This window comes from Anthonomus grandis, chromosome 12, assembly GCF_022605725.1.
Source record: "Anthonomus grandis grandis chromosome 12, icAntGran1.3, whole genome shotgun sequence".
NCBI lineage: Eukaryota > Metazoa > Arthropoda > Insecta > Coleoptera > Curculionidae > Anthonomus > Anthonomus grandis.
Window position 1 is genome coordinate 26,401,513 of NC_065557.1, and position 16,182 is coordinate 26,417,694.

The 16,182-nt window shown below is 30.3% G+C and overlaps 1 protein-coding gene across 1 annotated transcript; it reads right to left on the reverse strand.

Moving 5' to 3' along the window:
* Positions 1–557: 557 nt before the first annotated feature.
* Positions 558–15,977, reverse strand: LOC126743046 (NADH dehydrogenase [ubiquinone] 1 beta subcomplex subunit 5, mitochondrial). Its single transcript, XM_050449977.1, has 4 exons — positions 15,737–15,977; positions 15,438–15,649; positions 889–995; positions 558–799 (listed from the first exon to the last, which is right to left on the reverse strand). The coding sequence occupies exons 1-4, from the start codon at positions 15,795–15,797 to the stop codon at positions 646–648; spliced, it is 534 nt and encodes a 177-aa protein (XP_050305934.1). The 5' UTR covers positions 15,798–15,977; the 3' UTR covers positions 558–645.
* Positions 15,978–16,182: the final 205 nt, after the last annotated feature.

The following is a 16,182-nucleotide window of genomic DNA, read 5'->3' on the forward strand; positions in this document are numbered from 1 at the left end:
AGACTCACCCTCCCTGAACTTCACTACTTCTTTATATGAAAGGTCATTTTCATATTGCTTTTTAACACTTACTTATCTAAAAGAAACTACCGGAATTTTTAATAAATTAAACTTCTAAAATATCATTTCGAAACTAACTTTTTAAAAAATTGATAAATATCCAAAAAGCGTAAAATAAAATAGTACCCTCACACTACCTTGTAAATGAATAAAAAAAATACAAGAAAATTACTGGCTTTCAGCTTTGTCCCGTTTGCTTGTAATGTACTTTATAGGCACCTATTTTTATAATTGTCCTTTTTAATTTTCTTTTTTAAGTTAATTAACTAATGATTAAACATAAGTTAATTAATATAAAAAGAAAGTTAATACTATAAATTTTGGCCAACAAATATATTTCGTAAGTAGGCCTTTGTTTGCAATGCAAATGAAGGAATTGCATCTTACCCAATTTGGTATGTAATATTTATTTTTGTGATCAATAAGGACCTTTATTATAATTATTATCGTTAGTAAAATGTCTTAATTTTTGTTTCTTAGGGGTGATTTAAAAGAACTTTTCGTTTTTCTGAAATTTAGCACGTAATTTTATTATAACGAGAAAAATTAGCTCTAGAATTTATATACTACAAATTATTGCAACATTTAATATTCCTTGGGAACAGGATCCTGTAAATCTTTAATCATGTCATAACCTTCCTTAGAAATCCTGTAGTATTTTGTTGCGACTGGTCTAAAATAATAAGCTTGGTAATCATTGTCTTCCGACATTTTAGCCAGGATTTTGGATTCAAGTTCCCTACAAATATTATTAATTATTACATAATCCGAATGTACTACAAAAAAGTTATAACACTAATAAACTTCATAACAAATGCATAGACTTACCTTATTCTCGATTTCTCATGTTCAATAAATAGGTAGGATAGAAATTTCTCATAATCCTGTTGTGGGTTAGTGAATACGTATTTTGCCAAAAATCTCGTTACTGGGCTCTACAAATAAGTTGCAGTAATAAGTCAATTTGTCTGTTTTTTCATAAATAAGAAATAATATTTTATTCTAAATGTTAATAACGAATAAATATTATAATTATCTTAATAATGTATATCTCCAAAAAAAAGTACTATACCAATTTCGTTTTATTTTTCACCAGCCAATCAGAATCATGATAAATGACTAATTGATAAGTGGGATGCCGAAAAATTACATATTATTATTATTGAAACTCATAAGTTTGTATTATATACTCACATATTTACATTGACAAAATTAAATTAGTAAAATTTTCATGGAATCTTTTTTTTTTTAAATTTGAAAGCAACATTTTTTCAAGCAATCAGTTACAAAATTGAGGCGTAACTAAATGAACTACTAAACAATGCACAATTGGTACCACAGTTTCATTTATAACTGTCTGTAAACATCGAGTGTGGCTAAAATATTAAGAGCTAGTCCAGTAATAATATTGACTAAAACTAAGCTTAAGTTTCCTAATAAACTGGTAATAAGAAATTTCTTTTAATATATCCATATACACAATCTGTCGATTGTTAAATAGTTTTCAAGCTTCATCAATCGGATTTCTATATTGACTCTTACACTATTTAGCCTAATATTATTACTCCTTAACTGATATCCGCGTATGTTATTTGAATATATGTACAAGGGTAGGAATTGACTTTTGTAACTTATAACAATGTTAAAAATTAATTTTGCCTGCTACAACTCACGAACATAATCAGTAAGATTAATTTTTAATATTTTATAAATATCATTGGTGTGCATGAGGTAGTAATTTTTTTAAGTACTTTATTTTGTAGGACTTAACTTTTTGGATATTAATTTTATAACTGGTGGCCCACACTGGGATAAGGCATTTTAGTACTGACAAGATGTAAGAATTATAAATTTGCTACTTAGCTGATACATTGTAAAAGGCTCCCTAAAATGTATAATTTTTATACCTTCAATATATTATAATATAATATAATATAATACGTATACTAATCTAGATTTTCATCCAGTATAAGACGTTTTGTACTGTTAAATCAATTAAGTTAATTTGATATATTTTTTTTTCTTTTAAATTATATTATAACATGTTTTTTCATTCAATATGTATTTAGTTTTGTCCAAATTTATCTTGAGATTATTTTGAAGCAACCATTGAGTATACTTAATTATTTAATTTTATGGGGCTTCTGATATAGTATGTTCTTAAATATTGGAAATTTATTTTCTTTAAAGCAAACATTAATTAGCCTTTCGTTCAGTTTAGGGTTGAATATATGAACTTATTGATTTATGAGTAGGAGTATTTGATTGTAGAGTATTTTGATTTGATACTGTTATTTCATTTTTGTAAAATTGGAGATTTCCGCTAATAAATAAATAAATTAAAAAGGTATGAAGCATTAAATCCGAATCACTAGTTGGCCGTGTAGGTCAAGTTCTTAATCACAATTTATCTACTCAGAAAACGAGATAACTAATAATGTTCAAAGCCTAAATTTGGAAAAATTATTAATATCACTATAACTTTGATATTTTTAGTAAAAATTTATGTAAAAATGTAAAAATATACAGGGGATTTTATTCACCAAAAAAAAACATTTATCACATATTCTTAAAAATACGATGTTCAATTTTTTTACTCCTTTCACCATTTTAATCGGCAGAAAAAATCCTTTAAGGTTTGCTAATTTTCTCGATCGCGTATCTTAAATATTAACAAAGATACCAATAGTGCCGACTTAATTGGGGGCAATTGAGAGCCTGTTCCAGAACATCCCCGGAGATAGATAATGATGTTCTACCAATGCCCGAGAAAAATGCCATTGTCTATTGCTGATCTTATGAGTGGCATCATTAAACTAGATAAACTTATTGATTTTGAGCAATCTACAATCAATAAACTTGTAGCAGAATTACAGAAGCTTCAGTCAGAATCATTAAAAACAGGCCCCAATCACACAATTTCAAGATTACTGACAGTATGATGTTTGCTATTTCCAGATTTTCTCTTAAGGATTTACTACTAAATAACTAAAGTCTTATTTATTTTAATAGCCATAAATTTAACATAAAACCAAAAAAATGGTAATAGGCTTAAAGTGTCACATAAGCCTAATAGGGTTTAAACCTAAAAAAAATCCAATTACCTACTAACCAGACACATATCAAATATCAAAACCCAAAAATGCACCAGGAGTTACCAGGCTGCCAACTTAGATACAGCGACCAGAGAGAATCGTAAAAAAATAGAAATGCCCGAAAGAATATCAGTACCTTTCTTCCTTTGACGACCAAGAGTCCTCACAATACCGCTGGCTCAAATTGATGTGGATTTTGTTTTCTTCCCTCTAAACCCTCGGGAAAGTTTATACCAAAAATATACTGTTATCTGTTTCTAAATATACAAACATTGTTGAAGCGCTACCGAAGTTTATGATTTTCAAAATTACCCATTTAATTTATTACATCAGGTGAGTAAAACAAAATAATATGTAAAGTCCGTCACGAAAAAAATCAAATCTGAAAACAATTTTCAACAGTTTTTCATATTGAATCTTTCAAGCAAACAAATAGTGATTATCAAAAAGGTTAATATTTTTTCTTTCCAAATCAAGATTATAATTAAATTACATTTTAGTAAAACTAGACAGTTTAAGGGGTTGGCTAATAAATGTAAAAAGTTTTAACAGCTCACTTGAATACGGATTTATACTAACTAAAATAAATTTAATACATTATTTAAAGTTTAAACCCTAAAATACCTAGTAATGTAACCTGTAGTCGGTACGTAGGCAGCCCCGTCTTAATTTACAACGAGTTCTTCACAAATATAGGTACCAAAATTCATTATAGTAAATTAACAGTAACTAAAAAAAGCATTTAAACTATCAATTAATCAATAATTGAAAATGAATAAATAAAACGACGCAATTCTAATTATCAATACCACATTTAAAAAAATTAGAAAATATATATGCATATTTTATTAACAAATACTTACAGTAAAATGAAATAAGATATGTGGCTATGAAATGTGGGTAAAAGAGTACTATTGCAAATAAAAATGTTATCTGTCTAAGCTGCACAGCGGACCCACTCCCAGACTTTCAAGCGACAGTCACAATTGCAGGCTCCAGATTTCACCTCTTTGCCTTTGATAGGACTTGTGCAGTTAGGGTCAAAAATTGACAACAACTATAGTTAGGGTAAGTCATATTAAGCAATCAAAAGACACATTATCCTAGTGTAGACCCTGATAGTGATGACTATATTCAGTACAAGATCTTATTAATTAAAAAATAAATGTATAAAAAATTGCATTCGAGTAGTGAAGGGCTGCGTTCCTAATCTCGATTTCGCACATATTCTATTTCAAGGTCAACATAGGAACAACTGAATTTTGTTTTAACAAGGGATGATGACGGTGTGGTTTGCGTACGGCCAATGTTGCCGATGTGCAACCGGGGTTGTCGTCAATGGCAGGTAAATTTATTTATTTATTGATTACTAATTATGATATTGATGACTTTTGTAAAATATTATATATAACATATTTTACATAGAATTAATATTTTCCATTTTCTTATTAATTAGTAGAAAAAATGGTTCTCAAAAAATCAAAATAATATACTTAAGAAAGATGAAAGCAACATATTGAATAATTGGAAATTAATATGATATATTTTACATTTATTGTTTTTTCTAAAATATTATCTCAACATTTATGGTTAATAATTTAAAAAATTATTGATAATAAGTTTTTTAAATATTGCAGCATGTTTACATAGAAATAGGTTACAATAGATTTTTTAGAAAAAGTCAATTAAAATCCAAGATCTTCAAAACTTTCTTTCCTTTATCGCAAATGTTTCGGCCTAGGATATTATCCCTTTTTTAGGGCACTTAGCATATATGTTTTCAAGATGTTGTGAGTTTCAAGTATTTTAAGTATTGAAGTGCTTCTAATATCCTGGAAAAATCCCATCCTGTGTAGTTCTTTTGTCAATGTGATTCAGAAATTAATTGTCTTTGTTATGTGTTTAATTTTGGTAACTTTTAAGTGATAAGTTGAAAAAGGGGTCGGGATTAAGATCGGGTCATATTTAAATTATGGATACTATTATGGTATACTTTACCAAAATTGTCGCGAATTTTCTAAAATCTTATAGCATATTTTACATAGACTAATATTATAGAGTAATTTTCGTTCTCTAATGTAATTGCTTAGAAAACTATTGTTTCAAAATATTAGGATATATTTTACAAAGGAGTAATAAGAAAGGCATATAAAAATGTTATAAATATAAAGTTTTCTAAAATATTATGGCATATTTTAGATCTACAGCCATTAAATGCCCCTCCTTACTTAAAAATCATTTATGCAAATGATTGATAAGGATCTTGAAATTTTGTGAATTATTACGGTATAATTTTGCAAATTTTGTTGTCGGTTTTCTGATATATTATGGCATACTTCAGATTTACAACCACCAAATACTAACCCTAAATTATTAATGCTTTAATATTATGAGAGGATTTATATCCACGAGCATCTATAAAATGCCCTCCTTACTCAAAAAAATTTGATGATCTTTTCGTAGATTCTTATCGGATAATAAATATTATACTCCCTTTCATGAAGAAGAGCAGAAATTTGTATTGGATTTCCGCAAAGAATTGAAAGAGACTGTGAGCAAATGTGTCTGCAGATAAATGGTGGTTTTGGAACATCCTTGAAATGACAGGATATAAGATGTCTGGTTTGGTTTTTAATGCATACTTAACCCACACATATTCGACAAAATTCAATTCCCTCTTAGTCGTTCCAGCAGAGCTCCTGCTAAATTGTCGGGTGATTTGCCAATATAGAAAGGGGACTCAAGAAATTCTTCATTTCTTTACAAGAAAAAAAAAACTCAAATTCTAAAATCTGTTCAATTCCTTTTAAGGATTAAACATTGTAAAACACATAATTAGTTTATGTATGCCCAGCTTTTGGGTATTTGTCTAGTTACTAGAAAAACACTTGAAGTTTTAAAACAATCTAACGGAAATTCCCTTTTACATAGTAATCTCTGATGCTAGTCATACATAAAATATAGCTTGATTTGCTTTTTTTTTTGCTATTATTTTTTTCCAATTAGATTTTTGTTTATAATAATGGCAAATCTCATGGGTTTTGATAGTTAGAAGAAGGGGATCGTTGGATAAATAATTTATAATTGAGAAAAGCTTTTTTTAGTTTAAAATGCTTTGCCAATCTTCTCACTAAAGTTGTATTTTCTTGCGAATTAATAACACCACAAGCATCTCTAAGTGGAATGGGTGATATTTAGTATAACAGAATTATGCTTCCTTTTTATATTAATTAAAACATTCACTCAGTCACAATGTTGTTGGTAAAAGAGAATTATTGAGCGTGGCCCGGAGTAAAAGAGGTGCCCCGGGAAACAACGGGTTACAACATTTTCTATCAATCGGTATAATTCTGGTTTAAAGCTTTGGAATCAGTTTCGCTGTTCAGTGCAGAAAGACTGCTTTTCTGCATCATCTTCAACCAATTTAGAGTTTCTGCACCAAGAATAAAATAGGTTATTAGATTATAAGGTTTATTGTGGGTGGAGCACCTTAATTGTGTCCCTCCACTGCGACCCTATGTCTATTGTGCCTCACTGCTCAGGTGTTTCTATTTCCCCAATCAAGTCCGCGCTCTTTAAGAGTTTGATAATTTGACTGGGAGATCTTCAAACAGAGATCAAAGAGATTAAGAAACATTTTATTATTTCCAAGAATAGAATAATGGAGCACCATATGATTTCCTTAATTTCTATAGGTCGATTCTAGCTCAGATTTGTAAGCTTTTATTAGCAGCATACCTTAGAATGAAAAAACAACTTTTTAAAGTTGCTAAAGGTTTAGTTCTTACGACTCTCATTCTTGGAAGGGATCATGTGATCACGTTGAATTATTTGCAAACATTGGTTACCGCATCAGTATATTAGAGCAGGTTTCTTATAAATCCGCATGTTATTAGGTCTTGCCTCTGCTCAGAGAAATCTTGGTTTGTTCCCTTTTATGATTGAAGACCTTGAATCTTTAAAATAATTATTCAAAGTCGTAAAACTTTTGGTCCAGGTAAAATACAGCCAAATCTTTGGTGGCCATTTTAAGAAAGAAGATAAGAATATATAAACTACAAACTCTGTATGAAAATCTCTATGTCACAACACAAACAATTTTAGGTTGAATCCGATGTTTTGTGTAAAGTAGGCTGATATTGATACTGCCAAATGTGAATTTCAGACAACACATAGGTACATCATCACCTAGATCGTAAAGATGTATTAATATTACTGAAAAGATGTATAAATATTACTGAATTAGGTGCCAGCTGGAATTCGAACACCTTTGCTAATTTTTCCAAAGTAACTGTTGTAATGCTGATGCAAGACCATTTTTTGAAAATAATGAAATAAATCAATTTGTATTCTAATGTTTAGAAATATAACAATATCATTGTTATTTTGTTATTACTAAGTGTTTAATATTGTCTTCATAAAATAATTCTTATAGATTACTACTATAGATGTATGTCACAAACATAAATTTAAAGTTTTGTATTTTAATATCTTTGTTTTAAAGGTTTTTTATTTTTTAGTCTACAGTTGCACAATTAAATATGTTTAAACATCTACGTTGTTACCGGAGCGGGTGGATTGTTTACTTTAAAATTCGTGGTGTATGGTATGAGCAGAGAGACTATGTTGTTATCTTATTTACTTCACGAGGACTTCATATGATTACAATCGAACTTCATTACAGATAAGTTCGTTTGATTTAGTAATAAGACTGGCTATTTTTTGCAAAAAAATATAAAAAGAATAAAGAAATCTAAAACAAAATAAACTAAAACAAAAAACGAAATTTGGTCCAGAAGAATAAAAAATTTACCTGTTAAAATCTGTCAACGTAAACAGGAGAAGTAAACTGAAATTTATGGTTGCTGTAATATTGAAACTAAAAGACTAAATGTATACCGACGCTTGCAAGCTTCCTAAAGAATAATCAAAACATTCCCAGAGCCCCTTAAGAATTACCTGCTAAGGACAACTATTATAGAAATAAGACTTTTAGTGCTAAAAATAAACATAAAGAATGATGGGCGATAATTAATTAGTTTCGTAATACAGCTGCTAGTGGCAGCATTGACATAGATCCTGATCAATTGAATACATTTTATTGTAGTATCGCTTCCAATCTTACCAAAAATTTAGCATTTCTGAGAGACCCAATATCATATCTTCGAAATGGTTCATACAGAGACTCATTTTCCTTTTTTGAGACGAACATAGATGAAATTAAGAACGTAATTTCTCAGATTAAAAATAAGAGGTCTAGTGGACGAAATTTCGACGGAGGTTCTTCTACACGTACCTGACAGAGCCTTGGATGCTCTCTCTGATTCTATTAATGAATCTTGGTCGCTCAAATTGACAGAATTGGTTTCAACAGGACGGAGCAACATCACACACCGCCCGAGCCACAATTAATTTATTAAGAGAGCGTTTTGAAGATCGAATAATTTCGCGACATGGCAATATCAAGTGGCCACCAAGGTCCTGTGATCTTACTCCCCTGGACTTTTTTCTTTGGGGATATGTGAAGTCGAAGGTGTATTCTAACAATCCTCAAACCATCAAGGAGTTGAAAGTTAACATAACTAGGGTTATTCGCGAAATTCAGCCCAACTTGTTAAAAAAAGTGATTGAAAATTGGGTTCATCGTCTAAACGTCTGCCGCCGTAGCCGAGGTGGACATCTTAATGATATTTTGTTTAAAACATAATGTTACATAATATACTACAACATGAAACATCAATCATAGAAATTAACCAATTCGTTTTTATTTTTTAGCAATTTAAACTTATATCATTCTTATTGGTAGACCCTATATTAAAATATTCTGTGAGGCTATAGTAGCCCTTTTTTTAACAAAAAAGCTTTGGTATAGCGCCTAAATTCCAAGCTGTTGATACTTTGGTGTATGGGTAAGGGTAGATTATTGAACATTTTCTTTCCATTGTACACCACTGATTTTTTTACTTGTTCAGATCATGGGATTGGCAATCTGATATAAGAGGTATGCCAGGTATTATAACCTATATTATTCTCTTTTGCAATATAAATACCTTATATTAAAGACATACTTAGAACATGATCCCCAAAAACAAATACCATAACGAAGATGGGATTCAACTAAAGAAAAATATGAAGCTCTAGCCAATGAGCTGTTTAAATTATTCACAATGACACGAAGAGCATAACAGCCAGAGGAAATTTTATTACATAATGTGCTTATATGATTTTTAAATTTTAATCCAGTTCCACTATATAACCCAAGAAATTTGCACACATTGGCAGACAATACTATATTATTACTTAAAAAGACATCAGTACAATGTGGCTGACGCAGTCAAAGGCTTTAGACAAGTCATAGAAAACTGCGGCAGCACAATCACCATTGTTTAGTTCAAGATATAACTTTTCCAAAAAATTGAAAATAGCATCAGTCATGCTTAGGGATGCCTGAAAGCCAAACTGCTGTACACTGATAAGGTTGTGCATATTTAAAAATGAAAGGACCCTATTTTTAATAATTTTCAATTAATAAGTTTTTCCACAATTTTTGACAAAGTTGGTAGAAGAGATATTGGTCGAACGCTTGGAGGATTATTTGCATCTCTACCTTTGTATAGAGAGATAACACAAGCTTTTTTTTAAACAAGAAGGGAAAGTACCTGTTAAAAATGAAGAATTATTAGCTTCGACCAAAACCTCCAAAACTGTGTCTGGTAGAGCTAACAGCACTCTCAATGAGATATCATCATCATATCCAGAAGAATTTTTATTTTTAATTTATCCAAATAATTCCTAAATTTCTAATGATGAAACCGGAGCAAAAAAGAAAGCATCCGAAACAGACAAATGATTCAAGTATTCCCGAAAATCCACATGATTAGTGCAAGCATCATAATTCATGTTATGTCCAATATTGCAGTAGAACTCATTTATCTGGCTAGCATCAAGGATTAAAGTTTGAGATGATGAGTTTGTTTTGCCTTTTAATTTATTGACTATTCTCCTTAGGTTTTTTTTAATTTAAAATACTCTGTTGATAGTAATTATATTTGGCAGGAGTATTGTGGAATCCCTTAGGTGGACAATCAAAGCTTAGGGCATTTTCCCAATGGGTCTCCATACAAATTAAACTAAATCTTTCAAAATTTCTTTTGGAAAATATACAACCCATCCTTTTCTGAAGTTTACCTTGACCATAATATTTAAGTGGCAATGATGCAACAACAGCCTCATGATCTGATTATCCAGCATTTATTGCATTTCTTACCTTCAGTATCAAAAGACGTACATACATATTCTAGAACCAAACAAGAAAAGGCAGAGAATATAGTAAGCTCATCAACATGCATAAACAAATTAAAAGAATTTAACAAATTAGTTAATGATTGCACATTGGGATCTAACTTATTTGAATAATCGATATTGAAGTCTCCTGTTAATAATATTGTTGAATTAACTGAGAACTGACTCAACAAAACTTCTAGACTCTCTAAAAAATCTCTAACATTTGTGGGTGGTGACCTATAAATACAAATTACATAAACTTAATTATTTCAGAAAACACAACAGAAAATTCAAATACTTTGTCCTGTAACAAAATATTAAAGCTGTCAATTTTTTCACTCTTCCTCAAGTCTATTATGTAAAGATTTTTCCACCATAATTAAAATACCACCATGAATTCTACTTAGTCTATTTAATCTAGCTACTACTACATAATTTGTCATATACAAAGGTTCAAGGGGTCATAACCAATGCTCAACTAAAGTCACAATACCAGGATAATTAAGTAATTCAAGAAATAGTTGGTCAATTTTGGGTTGTACGACTGAATGTTTAAAAGAGCTATGGTGGAATTTCTATTAGCTTCTGTAAATAATTTTTTTTTTATTTAAATCTTTTGAAGTTTTTTCAGGAGAGTCCATTACTATGGCGCTATCAGACATAATTGGATTAATGCATAATAATTTATAGACCTTAGTTTGATTTTGTGTATGTTAATGAAAGACATCGTCACATAAAGAGATAAAAGCTGACATGTTGAGACTACAGTGTGACAAAATCCATGTTTCCTAAACTCATTCACAATAATTCTAACAGATAATCTTGAGTTTAATACAAAAAACTTATAAAACTAATTATTTTAGAGTACTTATTCTTATTGTTAAATCTAATCTCGGTATAAGTAGGCAATGTAACATTTAAATCTAAGCATAAAATAAAATTATCTACAGATGACAAGTTAACAACTGAAGGGAATACCTGCTCACATAAATGTTGAAATGTAGACATACAATGAGTTAAGGCCAGAAGTTTTTAGTAGAAAAACCCTCGGCACTCGTATCTCAATATACAAGGCGAATTTTTTGTTTTCAGTTGCTCTTCCTCCATTCTGAAGTCTACATGACCCTCAGTTTGCCCTCCACAGTGAATGGTTGTTGATCTGGCTGTGGAAAGGCATTGTCCAGTTATGTTTCTAGAGCTAGAAGTAACAGTAATGAGTTAATCCTGGAGGCATGGTCCGGTGCTCAGATTCTGCTTGCCCAATAGCAATTGAATTTCACTCTTAAGCAGGCTAACCACCTTAACATAACAGTTATTATCTGCTGTAAGTCTTTCTATAAAGACCATTAAATTTTTTCTTAGTTCCTCAAGCTCATGTAATTGATGTTGTAAATTAGAGTTTAAATTGAGAGCCTCTGAGGTGAAGGTGGTATGTGGGCTAAATGACTGGTCAAGTTCTGGCTGGCTGACAGAATCGGAATGACAAGTTACTGTTTGGGTAGAGGTGGAGGTGGTTTTGCATAACATACAAGATTGTGAGCATATTGAGACTGTAGACTTGGGTGTAGTTTCAGTGATAAACTTGGAAATCTGTTCTTGATATTTACTAATTTCTTTAATAGAATTAATAGAGGACTTGTTATCTGTTTCTAGAACATAAATTGTGGACACTATCGTTCTATTTATGTCAGATAGGTCATCTATTTCTTTCCAAAGACTTTTTATTGTTCCCAATCGATTAGCAATCTCATTCTCCAGTAAAGATCGCTCAAGCTCAAAATTGACCAGTTTCTGTTGAAGAGCAGTTATTTCCCTGGTTTTTTCTCCAAAAACTCAATTAGCTTTTTCTCTAGATAATATTCGAAGATAATATCTGCTTCAAAAGCCTCTGTCATGTGCCGTTGTTTTTGACTTACAGATTCAATTTTAGTGATTTCCTGCTTAGGTTGCTCGATATTATTATTAAGTTCAACTATTTGTGAACTTAATAATAATATTGGTGTTTTTTTTTCCTCTATTACCTTTTCGTATTCTTTAGTTCCAATTCAGCCTTTAAAGCATGGTTAAACTGTTTAAGATTTTCCAGCTCACTCAAGCAGATGCTCAGCCTATTATCACAGCTATTCTTTAGTGTTATACAATCTTACAATCTTGGGAACACAGTACTTTTTGCTCTCCCAACTTTATATGTAATTTAAAATCTCTGTTAAGACAGCTCTGATGAAAAAGGTTGTAACAACTAATATAAATGTAATAAGCATAGTGCTTGGTTGCACACATCTAAATTTAGATTTATCCATCCTCATAGAAAGCTTAAATCAAATATTAAAAAAAAACTTACTTGAATGTAAAAAGGTTCTAGATTACACAATTTTGTCCTAATTACTAAGTCTTAATATCCTAATATATACAAATAATAAAACATATATATGCTAAAACACAAAAAATAAAATGTAAATATCAATGTCAACACATCCAAACAAACAATAAATAAATGCCTTATTCAGTCTATATACTAAAACGTAAAAATGATCCAAATTCCTAAATGTGGTACCCAAGAGAGAACAATAGAGATTCCATCCATTGTTAGTAAAATATTGGTCACAGTTAACTATAGAAAAATTAGGAAATTAACAGAGCTCAAACTACATGCGTATTTGCGCGTCGTTCGTTGTTGGTTAATGATGTGAATTGTTAGTTCAGTTGAAATGTTGGTAATCACACAACACAACATCAAAATTAATTAAAAAAGCCAACTCTTCACAGGGGATTTCTAATTTCTTTGATGTGGTAACCAATATTAACTGGGATTTTATAAATGTATATTCTCTTGGGCCCCAAGAGAATTGAGTGGGGCTTTACAAGTTATTTTTGATAAGTACAGACATTAAAAGTTTCAAGCAAGTTGATAGTTTAAGCAGTACCCCCGCGAACATGAGAAGCATTAATGAGATTTACTTTCCTATCTGCACAGAAAAAGATGTGTAGTCTAGAGACAACTGAATTGAGTGTTAGATATATGTTTAGTGTGAGAGATATCATACAAGTGGCAAGAAGAATGGTGGGTGGAGTTAATTCATTGAATTTAATTTAGCACTCTTGTATATTTCAGGGGCAGTTGTTGTACCTGATCAACTTAATTATAGATAAATTATTTTTGGTGTAGTTTCATTGTAAACTTTAATCAGTAATATATTCAATTATACAATGTTGGGTCAAAATGAATTAGAAGTTCCTGAACAAATCATACTAGAAACACAGGAACCATTGGCAATAATTAATAGATTTTCGTGAGTTAATAGACAATGTTAATTTAGTACCAAAATTTATTAGTATTCTTCATTCATTTATATATTTCAATTTTTTCAGAAACCTTTAATATAGCAAGGATGGATTTTTACAATATTCCTGAATATAATATATTTACAACAAGATAAGCCGAGTAACTATAAGCAGGTATACTTTTTCAATTGACAATGCTTTCTTTGGAGTCAATGCAGTATATAAACAACCCCTTGACATGGAAAACTTTTTTGCAGAAAATTTAAATCAAGACTGGGAAACATTTACTGGTTATATGAATATAAATTTATATCACATAAAAAAAGAGATAAAGTAAATGTAAATAGATATCTATCTAAATAGATATATTATTAACTCCTGGCCTGCAAGAATTTGTTGGGATCCCAACAAGAGTTACAGACCAAAACATACATCAAATACTTTTTGATGTAAGTTGATCAGAACAGTAAAATCAATACAAAAGTCATTTGTATTAGACACAGAAATCCCAGACCATCCTCATATTATGTTTCATCATTCAAACTTTAATTTTCATGAGAAACACTGGATTAAAATTGAATTAAAATGGCATGTGCATGACAAGTGCTTACAAAAGCTTTCTGTATGAAATAAAAAGTACAGATTGGTCTGATATCTTGAAAGCAAATAATGTAGAAGAAGCTTGTAACAAATTTATTAGAATCTATATATAAAAAAGGTTTAATTACCAAATTTAAAATCTATTGCCCCATAGTTATTATTAATTTTGCAATTTTATTAGTATACAAATTTAGCAAACATTTAAAAAAAATTGATTGATTAAAGTATCTTTTATTCAATTCTTGGATTGGGTTTACAGATCTGCCTATGCTCTCGATAAACTCACTTCAGAAATCACAAAAAATCTGAACACAAACAAAATATGCATTGTTGTCTTCATTTCATGAAAACCTGCTGCAAACTTTAAACCATTATGTATAAGAGGTGTGGTATTGAGCCCTTCAGTAGTATCAATAGGAATACAATAATATAATAATCAAGGTGCAATACTGATGTAATTAATATATTTTCCTATACTCATAATACTACTGTATAATGAGGATATACATATATGATGTGGATCATCTTTTTATACAACATGTTTGCTCTTTATATCTCTAAAAGATGCATAAGTCGTTCACAAGGTACTAGCAATAATTGTCCCCGTCACTTTATGTATTAGGAATATTAATTTGAAGTTTATTGAGTATTTAAAATCAACAGCATGGGTCATGTGCTAGTGATCAGAGAAACTGATTTGCTCACCTATCAGCTCTATTTGCTAAATGCTTTTGAGAGGTTGAGGCAAGTTGAGAACTTGTACAACCAATTTGTATTTTGCCTTTTTATAGTTAGTTATGTGCATAATCCATAAGGAATTACCTTAACATACTTATCTGACCTTATATTTTCACAAAAATTGTAATTTAGTTATTCTCATAAAATTTATTCCTTTTTTCTGTGTTCCTTAATTTCACTTTACTCACTAAAAAATGTCAAACTAATCTTTGTTACCTTTCACCCTGATCCAAAAAGAGAATATTTTTATAATCTGCTCTAAATCAAAATTTGAGACATTATGAAAACAAAAAAAATCTAAATTTATAAATATATGATCTGCACATTGTAAATGTAGCTATTGACTAGACATTAAATATTGAAATAAAAAATTAGTACCTTAATGTACTCATAATATTTAGGAGTATATTCCTCAGGAATTTCTGATAAGGTGGCTGGCCCTTGGAAAAGATTCATGTAGCTAACAAATGCCCCACAAGGGATAAGGCCCAACATTATATAGAAATGAGTCAAATCCTTGAACTTGGTCCATTGCCATCTGGAGGGTTCCATGGGAAAGATCCTATGTTCCGACATTTGGCGTAAAAAGGCTACAGTAAAAAAAATTTATTTTTAGTTTTTTAATTTACATTTTTGTTCCCAAAAATATTTCAGTTACATAATTGTTCATGATTTACCTGATTTTTGAAGGGAGCTTAGGCCGTTGAGAAAGGGTTTTAATTTGCTAAGCAGAGGCATTTTGATAGTTTAATATTGAAACTGTATTAAGGATAAGGATGGATTATACTAATGGACTGCAGCCTGAGGCCCAAAACTTCTATTACGCCTTCCACAAACCAAAAATAATTACTAATAGCGAAAATCACAAATACAAATCAGCTATCAGCTGCTTAGTGCTTTCCGTCATTCTGTCGTCCCAACAAAACACAAAAGCGATTGTCAGTAAAAATAAGGCGCGGCCACACCGAATATGCGAAAACTATGTGTTCTAACCTGTGTTCGCTATTCGTTATGTTACATAAACTATGTTCGCCACGCTCCAACTCTCTTAGTTATACCGAAAGTTATAAAAAAATATTGTACCAGAGACAACCATTTTTGTTGGTTGAAATTTTTTGAAATT

Bases quoted from the DNA above. Each gene is read 5' to 3' on its own strand.
- LOC126743046 (XM_050449977.1), bottom strand. From the start codon at position 15,797: ATGCCTCTGCTTAGCAAATTAAAACCCTTTCTCAACGGCCTAAGCTCC. The intron at 15,650-15,736 runs GTAAATCATGAA...TTTTTACTGTAG, and splicing joins AAGCTCCCTTCAAAAATCAG to CCTTTTTACGCCAAATGTCG. The intron at 800-888 runs GTAAGTCTATGC...TAATATTTGTAG, and splicing joins CATGAGAAATCGAGAATAAG to GGAACTTGAATCCAAAATCC.